Consider the following 27,046-nt stretch of genomic DNA (forward strand, 5'->3'; position numbering starts at 1 on the left):
AACGAAAGAAATTTCCAGTACATCCCAAACTTTTGAGTGGTCGTGCGTATGTGCAAAAAAAAAAAATCTGTGTAAAATTTACACAAGGGGAAATGTCTGAGACATTTGCTAAACATATGACTTTGTAATGTTAATACTGAAAAAACAATTCACATTCTCTTAAACTCAAATGAAATTTCCTTCATAAAACAAAATGTAAGTATAGAAACATACATATAATCTTCTGGTTGCTAAAATCAGCATGGACATTAAGCTAATAAACGACAGCAGACGTTTTATCATCTAACAAATATGTTAAGTGATTATGTTACAAATAATGCAGAATCTGGACATGGAAGTACTCTATGGTTTTTATATTTTCTTCTCTACTTTAGACAAAAGTAGTCTATGGTTTAGGTAATTTGATGAAAATGGTATTTTATTGTGCATTTAGTTTGAGTTACAACAGCATTCAGATATCAGTCCAGCTTTTCCATGTTGGCATTGGTTGTGCCAACCTAGAATACCATTAGCATTTTCAGTGTTACCTCTTCATTAAAGGAAAAAAAATGTAAAGACAGAACACCACCGGTATGTGTGTTGAAGAAGTCTGATTTAATAGTGTATTGAAAAATAAGTTAACTTAAATAACTTTAAATACAACATAATGGGGAAAAACAACAGATTATAAACATTCTTTGCCAGCAAGGGGTGAAATTGCAGTGCTCATGTAAGATAAATTTACACACACACACACACACACACATATATATACATATACACACACACACATATATATACATATATATACGTAGCATTCCTTTACATCTAGTGATTTGAAATGAGGTTTACCACCCAAACGTTCTGCCAGCTAAAAAAGTCTAGAAAATTTATGTTTATAAAGGTTTATATTTCATACACATAGCCTGTGTGTGTGTGTGGCAGTAAAAAGAAGTACACTGTAAAAAAACAAAGAGCACACAGTGGTGACGTTGTGGATGGAATGGTTACAAAAGAAAACTGATCAGTAAAGCAAAGTTTTATGACCTCTGACCCTGAGATCAATGCCAACACTTGGAATGAACCTGCCATTCAATTTACAGATTTTGGCTTTGAAAATAGAAACACTGGACCCACCAATCTGGACCCACAAAGTGTTGTGTTACATATATGCGATGCAACAGATCGAATGGCAAACAATTCAATTTTTTGGTGTTTTACTATGTGGTCTTGGGTGGTTTAGAAACAAGAGGAGCTGACTCAGTCCATCAGATCTGCCAAGATAAAGAGGACAACGAGGAATGATGAAGGGAAGAGAGCTTAAGTTTAATAATAAACCCCCCCAAAGCTAAATAATAAAAATACTCTACATTGCTAACCTGAGCTACACTGGAGAATAAAAATGAAAGTTTTACTCAAATACTGGCAGTCAGGTTAAGAGGACCAAGTAGCAGAAAATGTATAGAAGCTGGAGATCCAGACATAGATAAACTTAATAGCTGAACATTTAGTAAGACATCTTTCTTGGTAGGTCAAGTAGAGAGCTGGAAATGTCTCAGATCTGTTGAACAAATATTTTGGTCACTCTATGCTAGTCTGCACTGCAAACATACATGAGTCTGATACCTCATATCTTGCTGTTGGAAAGCAAGCAGGACTCTGACAAAGCCGAGTATTAAAAATAAAGAGTATCTGGAGGTAAACACGTCAAGTCATAATCCACTTAAAACAGTAAAAAAAAAAAAAAAAAAAAAAAGAACTGACGGACACTGTCTTTTGTCAATCAGTACAATACACCTGCAGATCATTCTACTAAGGTGAATACTTAAGTGCTGAGCTGGTTTTATCAAAACTTTGCTTCCTTTACTTTCAGCTCTTTCCCAGATCCAGACAAACTAATTAAGGTAACTATAGATTACTATCTGAACTAGCTTGATAATAAAATTAAAATCCTTTCTTAACCTCAGAAAATAACAAAAACAAAAAAACAAACAAATTGCTGCATAACTGTCATTTCCATCTTTTTCAGCAAAGGTTCAATTGAAGTAAGACTTTAAAAATCACTTAATAATGAAGAGAACTGGTTGGAGCCCTGACCTGAAATCATGTTTGTTCATGTCACAGGGTTATTTTATTGTATACACCCTACATAATGTGGATTGAAAGTTTTTATGGCTGATATATGTTCAGCAGAGTCACAAGAAACACTAAGAGAGTTTCTACGGGTAACACTGTAAACTTTGGTTGTGACAACTATTTGTATTGCCGCCCAGCGACACAGAAACCTGATGAAGACAAGAGGAAGTACCGCAAAGAGAGAAGTGAGGAGGGTCTGGTGACATGCTCTTCATACATACATTCAGATAAACGGGGATTAATAATGTGCAGTCATTATTTGACAGGTAACCACACCTGGTATAATGGTGTAAGAATGGCCACCCACACTAAGAATCATAACCCTCGTTGAGAATAAAATACATCATACCACTTTGTTCAGAACTACAGCGTGCCCTTAAACCCACAGCCAGCATGGCGAGGAACCATCATCTATATCCAAAAAACCAATCTATTTATACATTTCAAATCATTTTAAAACAGGGCAGAAGGTGGATGTGACAGGAAAAGGGAAGAGAGAGGGGGAGAGGAAAAAAAACCCAACATGACAGGGAAAACATGGTGTGCTGCTAATTTTTCTTCTTGATGTTGTTGTTGGAGGTGAGCCGGGGCCGTGGTGTTGGGATAAAGCTTCCAAACAGGACTCGACTTCGGGCCACCTCAAAGACTTTGGAGAAGATCTGGAGGAAAAGGAGAAGGAAGAGGTCACATCAGACTTGAAGTTCTCTATGCATTGGGTAACACAATCTCCACTTTGACCAACTCTGCTCGAGCTCAAAATCCCATCCTCAACGCTGCAGTAATTATTCATCTTTTATCCCATTACAGTTTAATATTTATTTACCAATCACATACAGCCAGCTCTGGCTCATTTTACAGCAGCCTTGATGTCAAAATGTGTGCAAATAATCATGTTGCTAGGCAACCTGGTATGCCACAATAGCTGCTTTATACTGTTATATTGTTTCTATGGTGTGAAAATGATGTCCTGGGTTGTTTTAATTTTTTCTTCTTTTGAACCCTCACCCCTCAAAAATCAGTATTTGATGAATAAGCCCATTTCAGTTTCACTCAACACATAACGTAATGAAATCAAAGCTACTAATTATTACTCCCGTACTGTATGCGCAATCAAAACCGTTTACTTTTGTTAAATTTTATTAGGCTAACTGGACTTGTTTGGAGAGGAGGTAGCTGCTGTCTCAATATAGCAGGATCACTTGAGGCTGGGTCTAAAGGTGAATATTTTAAAAGTGTTATGGACTGTTAAAATGCTGCACAGCATTAAAGAGCATTTTTAGAACCTGGTACAAAGAATGGTGTTAGCCTCTTGCTCCATAACAGCTGTTTTCCAAGTTATCTTGGAGTAATATAGGTAAAGCTTTATGTTGGGTGTGTAGTAGTTTGACAGGTGTGCCACCAAATGGAGCTATAGTCAGCATCTATCTACAAGGATTTTTATACATTATTAAAAAAGGAATTATATGATGCATATTATGGCTCGAGTTTTGGGCAAATCCCCAAGGAAGGCATCACCAAGAAGTGATGACTGTACGTTACAAAGGTTAAAGACTGTTGCAAATATATAATTGGTGGTCAGCGTGACGGATATACTGGCATAAATGCCACGGAATGTCAGGAGAGGAGATCGGAAGAAATTCCAGATGATGAGAGAACTGGAACACTGAGCTCTAGTGAAGCATGCTGTGATTTCTAGCATTGGAGGTAATAAGTTTAGTTTATTTCACTGGATCAACATCGTCCCGTGCCCTTCCCTCCTGCTGCTACTCCTCCCCCTCTCCCTGAATTGTACAGTTTGATGGCTCAGGGAACAAAGAATTTTTAGCCCTGCTGGTTCTGCTGCTGGGGAGGAGCAGCCCGTCGCTGATCCGGTTTCTCTGTGGTTTGATGACAGTTAGCAGAGGAAATTTCCAGAGTACTTTTCTCTGCCACTGTTACCAGAGAGTCAGTCTAGCTTCATGCCAACCACAGAGCCAGCCTACCTTCGCCAGCCTGGAGGAATCCTTTTTGGATGTACCACCCCTCCAGCACGCCACCACGTAAAAGATCAAGCTGGCAACCACTAACTGGTAGAACATCCACAGGAGTTTCCTGCAGATGTTTAAGGAGTGCAGAGACATGCATGACACATCTCTGAGTTGTTAAGTCTAAAGTGCATAGGGTGAAGGGAAGAGGGGCCAGCACTGTGCCCTACGGTGCACCAGTGCTGCTCAGTCCTTCAGCTTGACATACTGTGGTGTCTCAGTGAGGTAGCTGCTTATCCAGGTCACCAGGCAGGGGTCCACTTCAATCCGTTCAAGTTTTTCCTGGAACATAATTGGCTGGATGATATTGAAAGCACTAGAGAAGTCCAGGAAAAGTATCCTGACTGTGCAGCAGCCATGGACACAGCAGGCCCAAAGGCAGGGGGACTTCCTGGGTCAAAGCCAGTTCTCTCCTCACTTGGTCTGCAGTTATGCAGGGAGAGGACTGTGGGGAGGGGAGGAGGAGAGGTATGTCCTCTGTGTCAGGTGAGGGTGCCAGTGAGGGAGAGAGACTGCGATGAGCAGGGTGTGGAGTGTGCAGCAATGTCATGTGGAGAAAGGAGTTGGGGGAGGGCACTGTAGTGAGGTGGGACAGTTGGTTGTTGGTCATACCGATTGAAGAAGGTTACCAAGAGTTACTTGGCTCCTCCAATGTCTCCTCTATTGTACCACCCCTCGTCTTGTGTCCTATCCTTTATTCTGTAGGCCACCTTCTTCCCGTTGAGGATAGCCTTGACCTCCTGTGTTATTCAGGAGGTGTTGTTAGGATAACAGCGTACTGTCTTGACAGGTGAGACCGCGTCCACACTGACAGCCTGCAATCCCTTCACTGTCCTCATCATGTGGATCCAGCAGCATATCCCAGTCAGTGGATTCAAACAGTCTCTCAGGGCACGCTCCACTTTTGGAGACCTATTTCCTGATGCAGTGTGTTGAAGCCGACGGCCTTTTAAACAGGAGGTAGGTGTAACTGTGAGGATTTTCTCCAAGACACATACATCAGTCACGTGGTAGTGCTCTGTCTTTACACTCCCCCGAGTGCAGATGTGAACTCCCTCAGCAGATATCTGTTAGCCTGCGGTCATCCTAAGAGTTTTAGATACCTGCATTCTATGAAGGAGGACTACAGAACAACCCAGCATTCCTTTGGCAGCTGTGCAGTAAAATGGTAATGGAGGAGCAGCTAAAGATGGAACTGCAACTATTTTTCAGCAGGACATGAAATGACGGTAATAGACAGGTTCGAGGAATGATGGACAAGGCTAAACAACTATTATTCACTAGAAGTTGATTCCAAGAAGTTGATTCTGTGTATCTGGCCATGAGTACAATTTACAGAGAGTTAAGGAATGGCTGCAATCACGGAATTGTAAGGTGGAGAAAGATCACCATCTTTGCCATGGTGCTGATGGCCATTGATCAATGGTTATTGATCAATAGTTATGACAATTTGCATATTAACGATCATTAAAACTGGTCTTGACAGCCCATTGTTTGTCACTGGTGCTAATTTCAGTGATTATACAAATGTTGGGGAAACCTGCAGGTAGGTGAGACTGAAGAAGTCACTTGGATGAGTGACAAAACATTTCTCATGCTGAAAATGACATGTCCAGAATAACAGAATGAACCTTTAGAGATTTCCTTTTCTGGATGATTGAGCATGCATCAAGACATTAGTTATTATTGTCACTGGTCAGTACCAGACTTACTAGTTGTTTAATCTAATTGTTAACATTTTAATTGATGCTCAATGCTAGTAAACTGTTATGTCCTAAATGTTATGCCTCCCTACCTCCTTCACATCAAAAACACACAATAGGTGTCAATGGGTGTTTTGACAAAAATGAGAACACAACCAATTCGTAGTGCAGGGGGTCAATTATAGACAGAGAACAGGAAGGGGAGTGTATGAGATGTGGCCAAGCTCCTGAAATTCAAATAATTATCTAAATAAAAAGTTCATTGATAAGTCTTAGTGGTTTTGATTGTGATTAAAAATAAATAAATAAATAAGTAAAATCTAACATATCTCCCTAGTCCTGCAACTATTAAAAAAAAGGAAAGATATACGTGAAGCAAGGGCTCACCTTTCGTGGAGTCCTCTGGAAGCATTAAGGGGCAAATATGAAAGATTAATCAAAAAAGCAAGAACAGAAAAACCAAAAATGTCAGAACTATGGTAGTGAAGCTAATTTGGGGAAGGTGGGTTGGAGCACCATGTCAATGTTTCTTTGACAGAAAGCACTTACTTGGAAAAAAGAAAAAAGCGCCTGTATAAATAGCCGCGAATGGGTGAATGAGGCAAGTTGTATAAAATGCTTTGAGTGCTTAGGAACAGTAGAAAAGCACCATATATGAACCAGTCCATTTACGATGTAAATGTACCAGTTTACCATGTACCAGTGTCAGTCACACTTGCGACTAATGCTTCAACTTGTTTAAAAAAAGCAAGCTGTTGCTGCTCCCATTCACAGCCATTTGTTTTTGACTGCGACAAATCTACAGCAAAGCTACAGAAGAATTAATTTTATTCTTTATTGGGGCTGCTACTGAACTATTATTAATATTAATAATTAAAGTTAATAATTAAATAACTATAAATAAATCTACATCCTCAGAACATCTTTTCTGCAGCAGGAAACATTACATCGAAGTACAAAGAAAAACCTCACTTTTGCATACATTTTTTCTTCAAGGTCCTTTAAAGCCTTACAGAAACAGTCACTTATTTAATAGCACACGTACAAAATATACCTCATCTGGGAGTCAAAGCTGTCAGAACCTTCATTGAAGTTCTACGTATACCTTGCACCTTATTGTGTACTGTTCTTGTGTTCTATGCTTAAATATTGAAAAATAAAATATTCAGTAAATTAACCTCCAAGGACCTGGCATCCACATATGTGGACATCACATTTTGGGATGTCTAGACCAAAATACTTAATTTTTCTCTACAAGGGCCTGATATTCACTTACGAGGACAGTATACTGCCACTGTTCTATCAAAATTCAAAACAAATATCGTCATATGTAGATCTCATTTTTCTTAGAAACAAAAATTAGGTTAAAAAAAATCTGGTAATTCTTTGTTTTTACATTCATCAGGTCCCAATCAGCCCAAATAGCAAAGAAAAATTAAAAATGCATGCCATGAAAGAGTTCGGGTCTTAGGAGGTTAAACTCCTGACAAATAGAGGTACTTGAATTTTAAATAATAAAATTTAGACAGTTGATGATGGCAATCACCTCTCACTTTTGAAAACTTTTGAGTGAAGCATAAAAGGTGGGGAGAAAACATTGATATACCATGACCTAAATGAGAACCTACATAAAAATACTGATATACAGTGATGGGAATAACGGGGTTACAAGTAACGGCGTTACTAAGGGCGTCACTTTTTTCCAGTAACAAGTTATCTAACTAATAATTCCTATTGTTACAACGCCGTTACTGTTACTAAGAAGAAAATACGGTGCGGTTGCGTTACTATTTTTCAACAAGCAGACGGTTGAAGCTGTCTTCAGCTTACCACATCTTATATCAGTTGTACGAAAGTAGCTGTAAGTAATCTGGGCGCTACAGCTTCAAGCAGCTGCGTGCGCTCTCGCAGGCGGCAATCACTGGAGCTAAGGGGGCAAAACAATCGCATGAGTGCTGCTGTTTGACTGAGGAAGAATAAAGTAGTCGTGGTAAGCCAATCACACGACCACTTCAAGATGACAAAGCAACAAGGTGCCAGTTTTTAAATTGTACTGATAGACCACGTAAAACCAGAGTCATGATAAACAATATATACGTGGCGTTTTTTCCTCAACAGTTTTGTAACGTTTACTGTCTAAGGACAGCGCAGCGAGCACTCTCTGCTTATGACCAAAAAACAAAAAAAACAAGAAACAGCCCTTTGGTGTTGGTGGAAAAATGCACCATGACGACCAATCAAAAATAATATGGCAACATGACATTTGGCTGTTTAGGAAGAGGGGGACGTTTTAGGAGTGACGGCGAGAGAGAGAGAAAGACAGCAGAAAGAGAGAGAGCGAGTTTTGAGATGTGAGAGATTTGTGACGTTTAGCGTGTTTGGAGTGTGTAGTTAATGTGTTGTCTTGTGCAGTTAGCGTGTAGCGTTTTGAATATTTTTGCGTTGTGTGTCAGAACAATGAGGCGACTGCGGTCTCCAGGTAGAAAACAGGAGGAGTGATATACCTCCTGCTGTCAGACCTGCAGGTATCAGGCTGTGATGTTCTCCTTTATAGTGGACAGACATTTTTGGAGTGGCACAAATAATTTGTGTGGCATCTTATTGAATGCAGAACAGCTGATTGTTATGTAAATAGTTTGAAATGGTTATTTGAAAAAGGGTAAAAGGTAAATGGACACAAATAACTTTGTTGTTTGCAAAACTTGCATAGGATTTTGAAATTGACCATTTATATTTGCATTTAAAGTTATGAAATATGATTCAATAAACATGTTTGAGGTTGTTACAGTAAAAAATATAACCTTCTCTACTTTTTTGTCTGATTTTAGATCAACTGGGTTAATACAGAATGTCAAAATGAAAACATAACTGTAAATTCAGACACGTGAGGTTGTGCTGAAAAGAATGATACCAAACAAGGCAAAGTAAATAGTTTTTAAAGGTAAAATGTGGAGGTAAAATCAAAAGTAGTTAAAAATGGCCAATTATACCCTGGACCCCAGAGGGTTAAACATTTTTTAAAGTAACGCAATAGTTACTTTTCAAGTAATTAATTACTTTTAGAATCTTGTAACTCAGTTACTAACTCAGTTACTTTTTTAAAGAAGTAACTAGTAACTATAATTAATTACTTTTTCAAAGTAACTTGCCCAACACTGCTGATATACTCAATCAATCAGTTAATCAATCATTCACTGACATAAAGATTAGAAGAAATTTGCACCACTTGTAATGCAAAGATTGTCCTCTCACCTGTTCCCAGAGGGTTTCAGCCACCTGGTCAATGAATCCTCCGACCTCGCGAAACTCTCCAGAGTATTTAACATAGGCCCAGATGCAGAGTGCTGTCAGAGCCAATCCCATCACCAGGTTGCACAGCGTGGCCACAGAGCTAATGCCCACAAAGCCGGTGACAACTGACACTATGTACATGACAAACATGACAGCAAAGAGTGTGGCGGGCGTCCGTGCAGCGTAGAAGATGTTCTTTCCATCATTCTGCTTGCTGAAGTTGGCATAGGCCTCATCGAGTTCTGCCTCCAGCTTCTCCTGGTAGCGCCGGCAGAAATCTTCTCCGCCCATCTTCTTGACAGAGCGGAAGCACCGCACGGAAGCCTGCCGTAGCTCCACATGACGGCGCTCTAACTCTGCTGGGGAAATGTATGGTTTGTCTCCACCACAGATCTGAGACCAGGACAGGAAATACAACAAAAAAATTTACTGAATTCATCAAACAAAACCTGGATCTCTGATTAAATGAACAGGAAGTAACAGTGTTTAGACAATGATCAAACTTCTGGCACAAACTCATGTTAACCACATATTTTGTGGTTATATGTGTACTCTTCACAAATCAATCAGAATTGAGAGTCAGGAGTTACATCACTTTAGTCTGACATCCAAGTTCTGAGGTGTCTGGATCTCAAACTCTCCAGATCAGCTTAAATCCATGTCCCTCAAAATGCCATATGTTTACCTGCTCCATGCTTTTGTTGTATATGTCTTTGGATCCTGCTACAGCTGCAAGGTTATTTGCTTCAGCTGTTGCCTAAAAACCAGAGGACAAAACATTGTGCAGAAACAATCTTTATCACACATTAATCAATACAGAAAGTTTTTAATTAAACTGAGATTGAGTGCAGCCTGATCTGAGGCATGTGGTGTTGTTGTTTTCCTTTAAAGCAAATGTATCAACTTGATACTTGATTGAAGATGTAAAATCTTCATAATAAACAGACGCCATTCACTTCTTAACCTCAGAGACACTTACTCTTCTGATTACAGATCATAATGTAACCTGTCCAGGAGATGGAGCCATCTAACAGTGAAACTGAAGGAGCTGAACCAACCTGGAGCATTGATTTGGGATGAGGGAGTTCCTCTCCCTGATAGATCTTCATGTAGGCCTGCAAATACAGCAGTAGGGTAGGGAACATTTTTAGAAATTTGACAATACAATCAACCAAAACGGATAGCTTTTTCTGTGGCTTTCAACCAAGTCTTACATAGATGACTTACTGACGAGTAAACTCACTTTGAAATAGTGCAGCAGATCTCTGCAGGTAATTTTGACTCCTCCAATCTCTTTTTCCACTAGATTTTCTGGAGCAAGCAGCGCTGGAACGAGGTTCAGCAGCTCCTTCTGGAAGTCCCCATCAATATCTGAGTGACACACCAAAAACATATTTACCCCCCACCCCAAAAAAAGTGTATAATAGCTTCTCCTGGTGGAGAAGCACTGAGTTGTGTGCATTCCATGTTTATCCCTGAGGGGTCAATTAGATCCCTCCTGCAAATAAATAATTTCCTGAGCAAGCCAAGTTGTTCCTTTATATCCATATTTTCGCATTTTAAGTAAGACTTGACCAAATATAGGTTTTTAGGTGTTATATTAATTAGATCGTCACAGTCTGTAAATTGAAATTCACATTAGAATAAACAAACAAACAAAGGGTACAACAAATGACACATAATAGCTAACACATCTAAAAAAAATTAACATTACAGAAAAACATGGTGAAAAGTTATAAACTATTTTTGGGTTGTAATATTTGGTTGCACTGACACAAAGATGGCATATAAACATGCACTCCCTGCCAAACAGATTGAAGAGCTGATCATCGACATTTTAAATATTGATCTTACAGCTGGCTACAAAAACGTATACAAAACACTTTGAATAATTATTCTAAAAAGCAGAACAGTCAAAGCTCATCATTATATTCATATCTTCCCCTGATTACCATACCTACACCCTCTTACCCAGGGTCATTTCACTCTTTATTTGCTTTGATTAGTTCAGTACAATCTTCACCACAAAATTCAAGAAGAATTATCCCAAAATACTGTTGATGGCTACCAAAAGCATCTGGTTGAGTTGCAAAAAACAAAAAAAAATCGATCCAGGATGAGGTCAGTCTGGTCTTGAAGTTTTGTGCGACTGCTCTATCTACTAGAAGGTGATGTTTCACCCCTCTAGTGTTCCTACCAATATATAATAAATGGTAAATGGCCTGTATTTGTATAGCGCTTTACACTACATTCAGTCATCCACCCAGTCACACACACATTCACACACTGGTGATGGCAAGCTACATTGCAGCCACAGCTGCCCTGGGGCGCGCTGACAGAGGCGAGGCTGCCGGACACTGGCGCCACCGGGCCAATATATTATATTATTACATACAAAAACAGAAACAAACTGTCTGTCCTTTAAGCTCAGGTCGGGCCTAGGAGCCCGAGGATCCTATGCACTATCCTAACTATCCTAGGACTGCGCTCTTCTGGACACAGAAACCTGATATAATTCCTGGAATGTGCTAGAGCCGCTCCCCAAATTTGGGGGTCACTGCTTGAGTGTTTCGATTACCTTCACCTTCAGTGTCTTCTATAGGTCTTCTCTCAGCGTGTTTCCTTTCTCGAGCTTCTTCTGTTCATTCTTCCTGAAGTTGCTTTTGCTACATCTATCACACGGCATTTTTTCTCTGTTTGTTCACTACTACTATATGCATGCATAGTTACATATTATAACATGTAACATAACATTACATTACATATTCCTCCACTCGCATAAATTCAACAAACTGCACACATAGAACTCAGCAGCCATGGATAAAAAAGGAAGAGTTTCTACTTTCCAAGACATCCTGCATGTTTGTGCCCTTGCAAGTACCTCTGCTCTGAGAGATTTTCAGGATTAAAGCATTAAAATACTGACACCTATGACACTTTTCACTACTTCCACTGCTACACTACAAACAATAACTGCTGATAGTTAATTTGGCAAAAGTCATTTTCAAAATCGTAAATGGTACATAGACAGTGGTTTAAAACAGTTCTTGTGTTGCTTCCACAGTGTAATTTAACACAATAACCTTAACTGTCCAAAGTGAACAATCACATTAGGACCCCTTTTCTTTTGGGCTTCCATACAGTCAAAACTCAGGTGATTTGAGCGAGCTTGATTTGGTTTCAAGAACAAAGAGTTACCATCAAGAGCATAATGGAGCAGCCCTCATAAACTAGCCACTTGTGTGAGATGCCGTCTTTGTGCACAAGTTCTGTGCACGAAAATATACTTGCACAAGTGATCATCAATACCTGCACAGATGGACAGATTTACTTGTGATTATGCTATTTCTCGCACAGCTTTTGATGTAAATATCAATCTATAGCGCAGAACATTCAGAGGCTACAGCACAGCTGGAATAATAAGGTGGCCACGCTATTGATGTCAAAACACAAAAACTCCTCACAATGTTCAGGTCTCCACCCAAAGCTAAGCATCCTGAGGGTCGATGAGCAATAAAAAAAGGGAGGGCAAGGATTAGTTAGTGCCAGAGCAACAATCCAGGAGCATCCATAATCGGGAGAGGGCCCAGCTTGAGGAACAGAGAAATACCACCCTCCAAGGGGTGAGGAAGAGAACATACAGACGAAAAGAAGATGAACTGACCTTTGCTATTACAAGTTCTGTTATACCTGTGAGCCGCCCATCGAAATGAGGATTGGTGGCCACCTTGAGGCCAGGGTGAGGCAACAAGAAACAGCTGATTTTGGAGAAGCAGGAGTGGATGTGTCTGCGGACATTCTGGAGCTCCTCGTGTTGGTTCTGTTTCACCTGAACACAAGCCAGGCACTTCAGTTAATATCTGATTTACTGCACTTAAAACAAATTAAAACAATGTGAAATGTAAAAAACCGTGGAGATGTTCGACAGAAGATTGCCTCTATATATAGTAGGTAGGCAGTTTCCACCTGCTTTACATCCACTGCCACGTGACTTTGTTGATCTATTAAGTCAGGCTGTTAGGGTTTAATTATTCAACTCACCTGCAATCGTTTATCCAAGAAGCCCCGCCCTCCCTCCAGGCCGTATGGATGTTCATATGGGTAACTCCAATCTCTGATTAGGAACATCAGTCTCTTAAAAAACAACATTTAAATTATTATTCAGCATGGACATCAATGTGTGACTTTCAGGTGAAGAACATCTAGAAATGGATAAAAGTGTGCAACAGTTAAAACTCAAGCAGTATGTGCTGGTATGAAGAAAAAGATTGTTAGAAGCTTTGACCAGGAACAGACATGAAGACAAAATGTTTTCCTTTCATGACTTTACAAGTACTGATACAACAAGACAAAGCTTGTTTTAAAATTAAAAGAAACCTCCCTTATATATTTTAAGGACAATGACCATAGTATGGCAGACCTGAAAGGGTTTCTCATAGACTTCCTCCATGGCCAGTCGTCCATATTCAGTGAAGAGCTGAGGAGACAAAACAAGCAAAAAAAAAGCCTAGAAAACAGAAGCAGCTATAAAATATCAAGAAGTACAAGAACAATTGTTTGCATATCTGATTGTTCGATAAGCAATGCTTAATGCTATTTGTCAGGGTCTGTTTTAACATCAAGAATAACAATCTGAAGAAGAAACTGTGTCCCAGAATTCATAGCGTGGCCCTGCTCAGTTTCCAACAATGGCGGCAGCTAGTTAGTTTAATATTACTCTTATTATTCTTTCTGGGTCACAAAATAAACGTTTAACATATTTTCAGGCGAGAATGTAGCTGTGTAAACTTCAAATATCTGCTCAGTTTATCAGGACACCACATATTTTCAAAAGTGCTCCGACGTTTTCGGAGACATCTGATACCCACCAGCTCGATAGCTAGCCGGGGTTCAAGGCTCACTAGAGCCCGTGAGAACACCGGACTCCCGGCAAATCGTTTTCAAACCCACCGCCATCTTTCGCTACTCAGGTTAAACATGATATATAAGCCACTTAGATAACTTAAAAATGTTGTTGTTTGGCTTTTTTTAGTATTTTATTTGTTCCTGAGTAAATCGGTTTGGCTGAGATTAAAGTTATAGTTTTTACACAGCTGAATAAATGTCAAGCAGACAGCTGATTATCAGAAGTGTGAGATGCTCCAGAATATACTCCGGTGTCCTGTTATATTTTAGATAGCAAGGAGCAGACGGCTGAGTTTATTAAACTCCACTGAAACAATCTGCAGATTTCATCAAAATTTAATAAACTATCATCTTGTCTTTATTTTTAGTTAGCACATACCTTACACACTTAAAGCTGTAAGCTAATGATAGTTATATAAGAGCATGCTGGTGCAATAAGCTGTACGTTTTACGTCCAATGAATGCATGATCTGATTAGTCGACTAATCGCAAAAATAATCGGTGACTAGTCAACTATCAAAATAATCGTTTGTGGCAGCCCTAATGCAGAGATGCGCAAGATTCTGAAAGAGCAGCAGATCCCCTTCCAGACTCTCTTCCCAGCCCTGCTTAAGGTGAAATATACAGGGTGTGCAGAATTATTAGGCAAATGAGTATTTTGTCCACATCATCCTCTTCATGCATGTTGTCTTACTCCAAGCTGTATAGGCTCGAAAGCCTACTACCAATTAAGCATATTAGGTGATGTGCATCTCTGTAATGAGAAGGGGTGTGGTCTAATGACATCAACACCCTATATCAGGTGTGCATAATTATTAGGCAACGTCCTTTCCTTTGGCAAAATGGGTCAAAAGAAGGACTTGACAGGCTCAGAAAAGTCAAAAATAGTGAGATATCTTGCAGAGGGATGCAGCAGTCTCAAAATTGCAAAGCTTCTGAAGCGTGATCATCGAACAATCAAGCGTTTCATTCAAAATAGTCAACAGGGTCGCAAGAAGCGTGTGGAAAAACCAAGGCGCAAAATAACTGCCCATGAACTGAGAAAAGTCAAGCGTGCAGCTGCCAAGATGCCACTTGCCACCAGTTTGGCCATATTTCAGAGCTGCAACATCACTGGAGCACCCAAAAGCACAAGGTGTGCAATACTCAGAGACATGGCCAAGGTAAGAAAGGCTGAAAGACGACCACCACTGAACAAGACACACAAGCTGAAACGTCAAGACTGGGCCAAGAAATATCTCAAGACTGATTTTTCTAAGGTTTTATGGACTGATGAAATGAGAGTGAGTCTTGATGGGCCAGATGGATGGGCCCGTGGCTGGATTGGTAAAGGGCAGAGAGCTCCAGTCCGACTCAGACGCCAGCAAGGTGGAGGTGGAGTACTGGTTTGGGCTGGTATCATCAAAGATGAGCTTGTGGGGCTTTTTCGGGTTGAGGATGGAGTCAAGCTCAACTCCCAGTCCTACTGCCAGTTTCTGGAAGACACCTTCTTCAAGCAGTGGTACAGGAAGAAGTCTGCATCCTTCAAGAAAAACATGATTTTCATGCAGGACAATGCTCCATCACACGCGTCCAAGTACTCCACAGCGTGGCTGGCAAGAAAGGGTATAAAAGAAGAAAAACTAATGACATGGCCACCTTGTTCACCTGATCTGAACCCCATTGAGAACCTGTGGTCCATCATCAAATGTGAGATTTACAAGGAGGGAAAACAGTACACCTCTCTGAACAGTGTCTGGGAGGCTGTGGTTGCTGCTGCACGCAATGTTGATGGTGAACAGATCAAAACACTGACAGAATCCATGAATGGCAGGCTTTTGAGTGTCCTTGCAAAGAAAGGTGGCTATATTGGTCGCTGATTTGTTTTTGTTTTGTTTTTGAATGTCAGAAATGTATATTTGTGAATGTGGAGATGTTATATTGGTTTCACTGGTAAAAATAAATAATTGAAATGGGTATATATTTGTTTTTTGTTAAGTTGCCTAATAATTATGCACAGTAATAGTCACCTGCACACACAGATATCCCCCTAAAATAGCTAAAACTAAAAACAAACTAAAAACTACTTCCAAAAACATTCAGCTTTGATATTAATGAGTTTTTTGGGTTCATTGAGAACATGGTTGTTGTTCAATAATAAAATTATTCCTCAAAAATACAACTTGCCTAATAATTCTGCACTCCCTGTACTGATAAAACAAAAATTTACAACACTGCAGCTGAAGCCACCGAAGATATGGCCAGTAGAGGTTATGCTGTAAACGTCGTTATAACACCTGAAATAGTTCTGGAAGAACTGAAGCAGCTAACATGGAGTAAGGTCAGCAGAGAACCAGTGAGCGCAGCGGCAAACAAGAAACGCGATCCCGGTTACAAAGAAAAACTCTGAGCCTTCAGGAGGACGGTACCTTCTTCCTCGGAAAATTGAGGTCTACTTACTTTGTTTCCCTTTACAATTAAGTTTACTATATGGTGTACAATACATAAATAAATAGGTTCTCTCATGAATGCTCTTTATGGTGAGGCCTAAGCCATCGAGAGCCTCCTTCATAGACTGATGAGGAAGTTGCCTCTCGAGGTGAAGCAGGGTCCATTTCAGGGACCTCTACCTCGGAAGTTAAGATTTTATTTTGATTTCTGTTCCTTTCTGATGAAACTTTTTTTCATATGTTTTATGTTTAGTTTTTACAAGGGTGTGCAGATAATAATCACAGAAAATTACAATTTAGACGAGTAGCAGGTTAATAAAAATTTTGTCAATTAATATTAATGGCTTACATAGTCCAGTGAAAAGGTGGAAAGCCCTATCTAAGTTTAAAAGGGACAAAGCCCAAATTGTTCTGATGCAGGAAACACATCTAGCTGACAAAGACCAGGCAAAACTTAACAAACAAGGTTTCAAACATGCCTTCTATTCTTCTCATAGTTATGGGAGGCGAAGGGGGGTGGCGATTCTGTTATCCTCAGCTTTGAATTATGAACATATAAGGTAGATATATATTGGTAACAGGTAAGACTGAGGGTACCATGATTACTCTCTTAAATGTGTATATTCCCCCAGGCAGTGACTAGTCCTTATATAGGCAGATTTTGAAATTGGCAACAACAAGGAGTCAGGGAATTTTCATTTGCTTTAATGTCACATTAAATGTCAAACTAGATTCTTCAAACGGAAAAGGTGATCAGAGGAATACTGGAAGAAGAATGGTGCATTTTATGGACGATTTTGGACTACTAGATGTGTGGAGAGATTTTCATCCAAATGATAGAAAGTACACCCATTTCTCAATTCCGCACAACGTATATTCTAGGCTAGATTATATTCTCGTGTTTAAGAACTATGTATTTAGAATTAAAAGCTGTGAAATAGCCGCTTGTACCATCTCAGATCATAAGCCGGTTTATCTTGATATCTGCCTGAATAGCAAAAATAGATTAACCTTATGGAGGTTGAATTCAAACATTTTAAATTATCCAAATATTAAAGAGAGTTTGAAAAAAGAAATAGAAACTTACTTAGAGTATAATGAAAATGAGGAGGTATCTCCGGGAATATTATGGGATGCATTGAAGGCAGTGATTAGAGGAAAAATAATTAGTATATCCTCTTACATTATAAAATCAAGGTGGGAAAACCGTTGTCAATTAGAAGACAAATTGTTAGAGCTACAACATCTACACTCTGTGACGCTGAATGATGATATTAAATCTGATATAATAAAAAAAAGAAAGATAATCTAAACACAATGGACATACAGAAAAAAGGTCTTTTTATTAAACAACAGCAATGCGAGGTAGGGAGGAAATCATTAAGACTCCTGTTTCTTAAACTTAGGAAGCAACAAGCAGAGAGGACTATACATAGAATAAAGAACCATTTCACAACTGCTTTTTGCTTTGTTTATAGAACCATTAAGTCAATGGATCAGGCAGAGACAGGATATAACTGGAGTAAGAACGGCAGGAGGGGAACAGAAATTAGCACTACTTGCTGACGACTTACTTTTAACAATATCCTTTCCCTTACAGGCACTCCCCCAAATCATGGACATGCTATCAGAGTATGGCTCTTTTTCGGGATATAAGGTTAATGTAAATAAAATGCAGGTATTAACTGTAAACTATGAACCACCAGTCAAAATTAAGAATTGCTATAAATGGAAATGGGATGCAGATAGCATTAGGTATCTAGGGTTGGTAATACACTGTGACTTCACCAAAATGTTCAGTGCCAACTATGCCCAGATAAATGAATCTATAAAATCAGATATACAAAGATGGAATACCATTCCGTTTCTGGACCTACACTCCAGGATCGAATCAATCAGATTAAATATTCTTCCCCGACTGCTGTATTTGTTTCAGTCTTTACCGATTGCCATACCACAAAAACAGTTTGTGGCATGGGATAGAATATTGTCAAAATACTGGATTGTCAAAATCTGGAACGGGAAAAAAGCTAAAGTTAAATATAAAACACTCAAACTAAAGAAAGAAAAGGGAGGTCGTGGGCTTCCTTGTCTACGAGAATATTATTGTGCAGCTCAGTTAAGACCATGGATATGTCTCTGTTGTCCAGATTACACGCCGGATGGAAAGATGTTGAAGGAACAATAGTTAAAGGAATACCAGTTACAGCTTTAATATCGGACATAAACGTGGCAGACGAACCTATACTACAAATAATGATATCTGCTTGGAAAGAAGTAATAAGAATTCGCGGTTTGGAAAAGGGCTCCAAGGTTTTAAGATGGTGTGCATATGATTCAGATTTTACCCCAAATCATTACGATAATAGATTCAAGAACTGGGTTTCAAAAGGTATAACTAATTATTATTCATTTGTCCACAAGGGGGCATTCCAAAGCTTTGAGCTTTTTTTTTTTTTTTTTAGCTTTTTAAGACGTAAACATGATTTAGGTTCAGACAACTTCTTTAGATATCTACAGGTCAGAAATTATTTTAATCAAAAATTAAAAGTGAACCTAAACGAATTACAATTTGTAGAAACATTTTTATTATTAACCAAATCTGGAGCGCAAAGCAAAATCATTTCCAAATTATATAACAGCATCCTGCGGTGTAAAAACGACAGCACTGTGTATATTAAAGCAATGTGGGAAAAAGAAGGTAATTTGTCAATTACAGAGGAGTGTTGGGACCACACATGCAAGATATAGTGGGCTACCACTGGGTCTAATGTTTGGCGTGAATTTTGCTGGAAAAGAATTATGAGATTTTTCATCACCCCTGCTTAACAAAGATATTGGGGAACTGGTGACACATGTTAGAGATGTGGGGGAGATGGAGCTAACCATTTCCAAATCTTTTTGGGATTGCACAGTTATTCGCCAGTATTGGTCTCTAATCCATGAACATCTACAAAATGTGTTTTCATTTGTTTTTCCTTTAACCTTTGAGACCATATTTTTGTGTAATGTACCAGTGGATAAATTGAATTCCAATGATAATAGACTCTTGTATATCCTACTGGCCGCAAGTAAAAAGCCTCTTACAAGGGAATGGCTTAAGCTTGAACCACCAACGATGGAAGATTGGATACATTCTGTACAAGAGATCTATACGATGGAAAAATTGTCATTTTCTCTTAAACTTCAGAGGGATACTTCAGTGGGAGGCAGAGGGTCAGAGAAAAGAAGCACATAAAAAAACTAACCTTTCTGGGCCATTTCCTATGCTGTTGTAGGGATTTTTAAAAAGAGTGCTAAACAATTATTTTTTCATTTGGTGTTTGTTTTTTCTTTGATTCTTGTCACAGAAAAATTTGACCTTATCTTGTTTGGAGAGACTGCAGCTTTCATAAACTGCTTGTCCATTTCATGCGTGGATATGATGTAGGGCTGCAGCTATTGATTATCTTAGTAATCGAGTAATCTCTTGATTATTCCATCTTTTAATCAGAGTTCTGAAAGGCAGCTTTGAAAAAAAAGAGCTCTGAAAGGGTGTGTGTGCATATTATGAGTTTTTGTGCATGTGTGTCTGCAAGTTTAAGTGTGCAGGGAATGAGTGAGTTTGTGTCTTCAAGCCTTTAAAAGACTTTAAAGGAATGTGGTGGCTGCTATGAAGAAAACTGAGCATTCTGAAGTCTACCCTGTGCTTTCCCACATAACAGACAGGTCTGGCCCAGATCTGGTCCAGATCCGGCATCAAGCTGGCACTTCTGACTGACTGGTGTCATGGGTGGGTGTATGTCAACTAGATGTGGGCCAGGTCTGGCAATGGTGGCACTATTTATGTTCCTATTTTCCCATTTTAGTAAGAAGACCCAAATGCCATGTTGCAATACTATACTGCTACGGTAATAGAGCAGGGCGATATGACCAAAAATATTATCATGATATACATTTGAAAATTTGCGATAACGATATAACTGACAATATAATTGACACTAGACAAAACACTTTACAACTCCACAACTTTATTAGTGCAAAAAAACAAACAAACATCAATGTATTTTCACTTAAACAAGCAGCTGTTTTTTATATGCATTAAAGTTATATAAAAATTTTACAGAGCAAATGCAAATTCCTTGCTGACAATTTAACCAAAAGGCATTTCAAGTGGAAATTGGCCGACATATCCTCAGCATAACCATGTATAATATCCACAAAACATAAAAAGACGTTATACACACAGCGCAGAACGTATCACTCCGCGAGGCGCCTGCCTATGATAGCCGTAATGCTCCGACAATCCATCAAGCAGTGCGGGTTCGTAGCTTAGCAAAGTCGTACTAAAACATTTGACAGATTTTCGAGCACCGTGTGCATAAAATCATTTCGAGGTCAGTAAACACAACCAGAATTCATACATAAGGCACACGGGATTATAAGGGCACTGTCGATTTTCAGAAAAATCAAAGGATTGATTTTAAGTGTGCCATATTTTCCAAAAAAAAAAAAAACGGTAATAACGACGGCCCGCTAGCATGCTCTACCAAAAATAGTGCTTTGTTGTGTATGTGACGGATGAAAGCTAAACCAGTTCCACACCACTGAAGTTGCAGCATTTTTACAAACCAATTCTGGTTCATCTGTTTCATTTTCAACGATCCACTTTCGCCCTTCTCATACTCCGTCGCCACCATGCTTTTTCCGCCATGTGCATATGAAAACAAAGGCACTGCGCATGCGCGTTTTACCCATATTCTATCGCGATATTTCATTTTCTTATCATTGCCCAACGTTATACCGGTATTACCGTGAACAATATGATATGGCCCAGCACTATATGGTAGCAAACGTTTCAAATGCAGATTTGACAGGTTTGTGAGTATACACTTTATCCAAAACCTAGTGAGGTTTAAAGAAGAAAGAAGAAAGTGTACTTTATTGATCCCCGTGGGGAAATTCCTCTCTGTATTTAACCCATTCACTCAGTGAAGCAGTGGGCAGCCATTGGGCGCCCGGGGAGCAGTGTGTAGGGACGGTACCTTGCTCAGGGTAGCTGTTCAGTGGAATCGAACCCCCGACCTTCATGGTGCCACCACTCTACCTACTGAGCTATCCCTGCCCCCCCTGCCCTTTACTCATGTTTCCCACTGGGTGGCTGTAGCTCATGAGGTAGAGCAGATCACCTACTGACATCTGGGGCAAGAGCTGAAACTGTTCTGGGCCAGCACTGGGCTAGTAGTGTGTCTGCAACTGGCCCGTGGCTGCACACAACTTACACACAGCCCACATACCACAAAGAATGGTGCCCCAGATCAGGTTTGCCAGAGGTAACACATGGGCCAGCACAGGACCTCCAGTGTGTCTCTAACTGGCCTTGTGCTGGCCCATGTGTGGTTCACCTCTGGCAAACCAGGTCTGGGCCACCAAAGGGCCGTCATTCTTTGCGGTATGTGGGCCATGTGTAAGCACATTGTGTGGGCCAGATCCGGGCCATACAAATTTTGCTATGTGGGTTGATGCAAGGTTTTTGTGCTGCTGATGTGTAGATGTTAAATTATATTAATAACAGTTCAGTGTCCAATCTAACGACCCTCAGGTTTACTGAACCATACTTTTTTATTGGCTTGTGAAAAAGCTTATATATGTTTAAATATTAACGCAATTAAAATGACAACAACATTTGATATTATTTCACTTTCAACGTAAAACGTTTTTAATGAAAGCCTAAATAAATATGGTCTAGTACAACCCACGCTCGCATTTACATCGTTTAACACATTAGCACACAACAGAGCTGTGTGTTAAATGACACATCATTTAACACACAGCTCTGTCAAGTATTTTTTTATAATCAAATTATTTGAATTACTCAAATCATTACAACCCTAATTTGATGCATTTAATTGTTGCTGAAATAATGTAACATAAGAAATAACCTAAATAATTGGGTTCATGGGGTCTTGATGCATTCTCAATCATCTAGGAAAGTAAATCTCCAAAAAGTTTATTCTGTTCATCTGGACGTAGCGTTTTGTGGGAGAAACGTTTCGTCACTCATCCAAGTGACTTCTTCAGTCTCAGCTGACTGACCTCTCAGCCCATTGTTCCTTCAGTGGGCTGGTTTCAGTCAAATGTACTGTTTATAAGGTTGGGGAAACCTGCAGTCAGTTGAGACTGAAGAAGTCACTTGGATGAGTGACGAAACGTTTCTCTCACAAAACGCTATGTCCAGATGAACAGAATCAACTTTTTGGAGAATTGGGTTTATGCTATAGGATTCAGTCTAGAAATAGTAAAGCTGTCTTGCAGGCTGATACTGACCTGGAGATGCTGAAGGTCATCTTCCTGAACATTCTGGGAAAGGTTGTACACCTGAAACACACATAATGTTGATGCCATAATTTCTAGATAAAAATGTATATTCTATTGTTATACTATCACAATGAATTAAAGAGTTTCTTATGTGACAACTAGAATATACTAGAAATAAAAAAGATGACTGACCTGCACAGAGCTGGTCATGGTGCTCAAGGCAAATAGTGTGGCACAGTCTTTAACGGTAGACTGGCTGTCAAACGCTCCCTGCGTGTCTATTAGTAGAACTGCAACCTGTGGAAAAATGATGTAAAAATAAAAACATCACACCACATACATACAAATAAATATATATATTTTTTAAATTTCCCTCTCCCCCGAGGGCGTTATTTATCCTTCAAGCTTGGGTCCTCTACCAGAGGCCTGTGCGCTTAAGGATGTTGTTCCTGTGATCTGTTGGAGTCACTTGCCCAGCTGGGGGGGGGGGGGTAACGAGAGTACTCCGATTACCACCACTAGGACCACTGTTGCCTTCATCTTCGACATCTTGGTATACCTACATCTAGGGCTGCTCAATTAATCGAATTTTAATCACGATTACGATCTGGGCTTTCAACGATCATTAAAAATGACTGAGCCGATTATTAGCCCCTCCCTCATGCTTTACTCTCGCGCTACTCCATGTGGCAAATCAAGCGCACTGCTCTGCATTTCGAACACGCGTCACAACAATTAAGAGGACCCGAGGGAAGCTCGGAAAGCTAAGCACAAGTTATTTGGAGAGGAGTGGACTGCCGTTGGTTGAAAAGAGAGGTAAAAAAAAAAAAAACTTAAGTGGTGTGGAAACATTATGGCTTCGCGGAGTCAGACGTGGATCAAGTAGACACAGTGTGTAAACTTTGCTATGGTGTCGTAGCTGCACCACAGAGCAACACTGCAAAGTTCACATTTTTCATTTATTTCTTATATTGCAAACATTTGCGCTGTTATCAGTATTTGCACACAATTTTATATTATTTTTTAAAGTCATTATTCAATACATTGTTATTGTTAAACCTTTAAAGCCGGTCAGAGCAGCATGCTCGTTTTGTGTAACTATTTTTAAATCCCTGTAGAACCTGAACGCTAAGCTAGCACAATAAATTTTTTTCCATATGAAACCAGAGGAGTTGTACGTACTTCTTATGCCATCAGCTTGTCCTCGGTCACGGTTTCCTTCCACATATAGCTTTGCAAAAATTGCATAAAAAGAGCTTGCAGGAACAAAAACATAATATTCCAGAAACACGCTTTGCCGATCCGATCATGAACTTCCCACATTGAACAAGACGTCAACGCGAACTATCGCAAGTGACGTCGTTTTTGCGGAAAATGTTGTTTTTTACTTGTAGGCCTTAGAACTCGAATTGCACTGCTGGAAATAGTTTATTTTGATGCACATGCACATTCTTTGCAAATTTGCATCATAGGATTGTTTTTTTGTTTTTCCTGCAGTATATAAAAATTGCTGTATCTCCAAAAATAAAACTATGAAGACACTCAAAATAAATTTCCTGTTGTTGTAAACTATTTTTTGCAACTTTTTTGTATTTAAAGTTTTGAGGGATAAACCTCTTAAATTTCTCCAAGTAGAAATATATGTAAAAACAAAAACGATTTTCAATTTTTTTGTAGTTTATTGCACTTTTTTGCAATTAATGTAGTTACTATGGACTTAATGCATACACATTTTTAAAATATGGGCTATAACAGTTGTATTGATGTATAGCAACTTGAAATGCTCCCACAAATGGCACTACAGCATGTAAAAAAATAATATAAGCTCTGGCGGACGAAATAAATATCGTCAAATAATCGTGATCTCAATTTCAGTGAAAATAATCGTGATTATCATTTTTGCCATAATCGAGCAGCCCTACCTACATCAATCACTACAGCTGTCTTCCTCTGCTTGTCCACGACTATTATGTATGGTTGGTTAGCCATCACCAGTTTGGCTGTCTGTATCTGGCAGTCCCACATGATCTTAGGTCTCGACGACCCTAGTGGGCATGTCTCATTTTGACCTTGAGACTTCCAGGTCATTCTCAGCCCAGGTGTTCCTGTATAATATGCCTGCTGGGTTGTAGCATTACATGCATGCCCTCTCTGCTAGCATCTTGAACCCTGCTGTTATGTGCTGGATTGTCTCAGGGGCATCTTCACACATTCTGCACCTGGGGTCTTGCCTAGTGTGTTAGACCCTAGCCTCTATGGATCGTGTACTTATGGCTTGTTACTGTGCTGCCATGATTAGCGTCTCTGTGCTGTCTTTCAGTCCAGTTTTGTCCACCCACTGACAGGATGTCAGACACTTCTTCTGACAGTGGCCAAGTAGTGGCCTGCCGTTCCATCATCCTTACTTCTTCTCCTTACTCCTCTTCCGTCTTCGGTTTCTGATGCTACTAATCACTGGCAGGGCGTAAGTGTAGATTGCCGGGATCTTGATCTTCATATGAAGCTTACTCCTCAGAACTTGCTTTACACTCTGCTGGTACTTGGTGGTTGCAGCTTTCCTAGCAGCCTCTTCGTGGTTCCCATTTCCCATTTGCCTATGAGATTCCCAGGTGCCTGTAGCTGCCCTCGATGTCTGCAATGCTGCCTTCTGGTAATGCAATCCCATCAGTTTGGAATACCTTCCCTCTCTTTGTTACCATCCGCCTATGCTACACTACAGACATCAGAATGTCATTCAGGTAGATCCAAGTTGTGTGGTAGGTAGATTAGGTGGTTGACAATTGCTCCATTCCATAGTCGGTATCACTGACAGTAACTGAGGCAAGTCAGACCTACTTTGGATGTTGTGCTGGAGTCTTTTGTGAGTCGTCACTGAGCTCTTAGAGCAATTTTGTTCAGTTCTTGTCCAGCCACTCCTGGGAAGGTTTACCAATGTTCCATTTTTCACCATTTGTCACAAGTGTGGCAGTAATCAGGCCTGGGTGTGGCTAGAGAAATTAAACTCAGCTTTACAAAGATGGCATAGGAGGAATTACTTTTACAGACAGGGCTATATAGGTCTGTATTTTCACCTGAATAATAAACGCCTTCACTTAAAAAACCCATTTCTGTTTTTACATGTGTCAACTTTGTCAAATATTTAAATTTGTTTGATGATCTGACAAATTTAAGTTAACAAAAAATAAATAAATCAGTACGGGGTGAAACATTTTTTCACGCTATACACATATACACACATACCCACACCACATTTTAAAAGGAACAGCCTAGAAGATGCTGTGACACAGACCTTGCTGTGATCTGGTTTCTCCACTACAAACACATCGCTCCACGCCTGGATGCCCGTGGTCTCCCGTTCACAACCACCCCGCCAAGTGAAGCCGGTCAGAGGTTCCTCCACACCGCCGAGCCACGAATCAGATGACTGGAAGATCACAAGAGTATAGCTAACAAACTGCATTCCAAACTCACACGCAAACATGTGGAAAGCCTTGTGTTTATGGGGGGGGGGGGGGTGTCCAGTCAATTGTTACAAGCTAGTCTGTCTGTCTGTGTATAACTGTTACAAGTGTTTGTTTTGTATTGCCAGCAATGAGTTGGACTTATTTTTGATGGGACCCCGCCAAGGCTGCTCTGTCCTCCGGCTCTCTTTATAATGTTTTATGAACAGAATTTCTAGGGGTAGCCAAGCGGCAGAAAGCTTTCACCTTGGTGGCCTTATAATCTCTTCTGAGCAGGTGACCTCCACCTCATACTGGAGAAGTTTGTAGCTGAGTGAAGTGGCAGGAATGAGTATTGGCACCTCCAAGTTACAGGTTATGGTCCTCAATAAGAAAAGGGCCACTTCGAGTGAGAGACAAGCTGATGCCCCAAGTGCAGGAGTTTAAGTATCTCGGGGTCTTCTTCACCAGCAAGGGGAAAGAGGAGCAGTCTGATGGATTGGGCTGCATCTGCAGTGATATGAACACTGCAGTATAAGCTTAACATAAAATCATAAATACTGACTGTTCCAGTTGCTCCTAGTAAACCAAATTTCCCAATCTTCATCGTCAGTGTGGATTAGACTTCAAACAGTATGTTGACAGAAACTGCTTCAAAGAGCAGCACTCATCTGCTTGACATAGCACCCAGTGATGGTTATGAACATTAACTGTTAATGGACACAGAAACTGCTACCGCAGTTAATAGTAGCCACACTCAGATAAATCAAATATGTGTACAGCATTATTCACAGCGTTACAACTTTCAACATTTTGAAACAAGCCAATTCTGAAATTAATGA

General features: G+C 39.8%; 1 protein-coding gene across 2 annotated transcripts in view; it reads right to left on the reverse strand.

The window, feature by feature from the left end:
- Window positions 1-571: 571 nt before the first annotated feature.
- Window positions 572-27,046, reverse strand: part of LOC101480478 (atlastin-2) — a 39,486-nt gene continuing 13,011 nt past the window's right edge. Inside the window, exons 3-14 of one of the 2 annotated variants that reach the window (XM_004572623.3) lie at window positions 26,054-26,188; window positions 22,957-23,061; window positions 22,774-22,824; window positions 13,554-13,610; window positions 13,175-13,267; window positions 12,824-12,962; window positions 10,377-10,504; window positions 10,192-10,248; window positions 9,819-9,890; window positions 9,095-9,526; window positions 6,230-6,244; window positions 572-2,774 (exon numbers count right to left, since the gene is read on the reverse strand). In XM_004572623.3, coding sequence (XP_004572680.2) covers window positions 2,664-2,774; window positions 6,230-6,244; window positions 9,095-9,526; window positions 9,819-9,890; window positions 10,192-10,248; window positions 10,377-10,504; window positions 12,824-12,962; window positions 13,175-13,267; window positions 13,554-13,610; window positions 22,774-22,824; window positions 22,957-23,061; window positions 26,054-26,188 — 1,395 coding nt within the window. In that variant the 3' untranslated portion in view covers window positions 572-2,663. The remainder of the gene's footprint in view (window positions 2,775-6,229; window positions 6,245-9,094; window positions 9,527-9,818; window positions 9,891-10,191; window positions 10,249-10,376; window positions 10,505-12,823; window positions 12,963-13,174; window positions 13,268-13,553; window positions 13,611-22,773; window positions 22,825-22,956; window positions 23,062-26,053; window positions 26,189-27,046) is intronic. The other variant, XM_004572624.3, reaches the window with a different exon arrangement.

Source organism: Maylandia zebra, linkage group LG6 (genome assembly GCF_041146795.1).
Source record: "Maylandia zebra isolate NMK-2024a linkage group LG6, Mzebra_GT3a, whole genome shotgun sequence".
In the NCBI taxonomy this organism is placed as follows: Eukaryota; Metazoa; Chordata; class Actinopteri; order Cichliformes; family Cichlidae; genus Maylandia; species Maylandia zebra.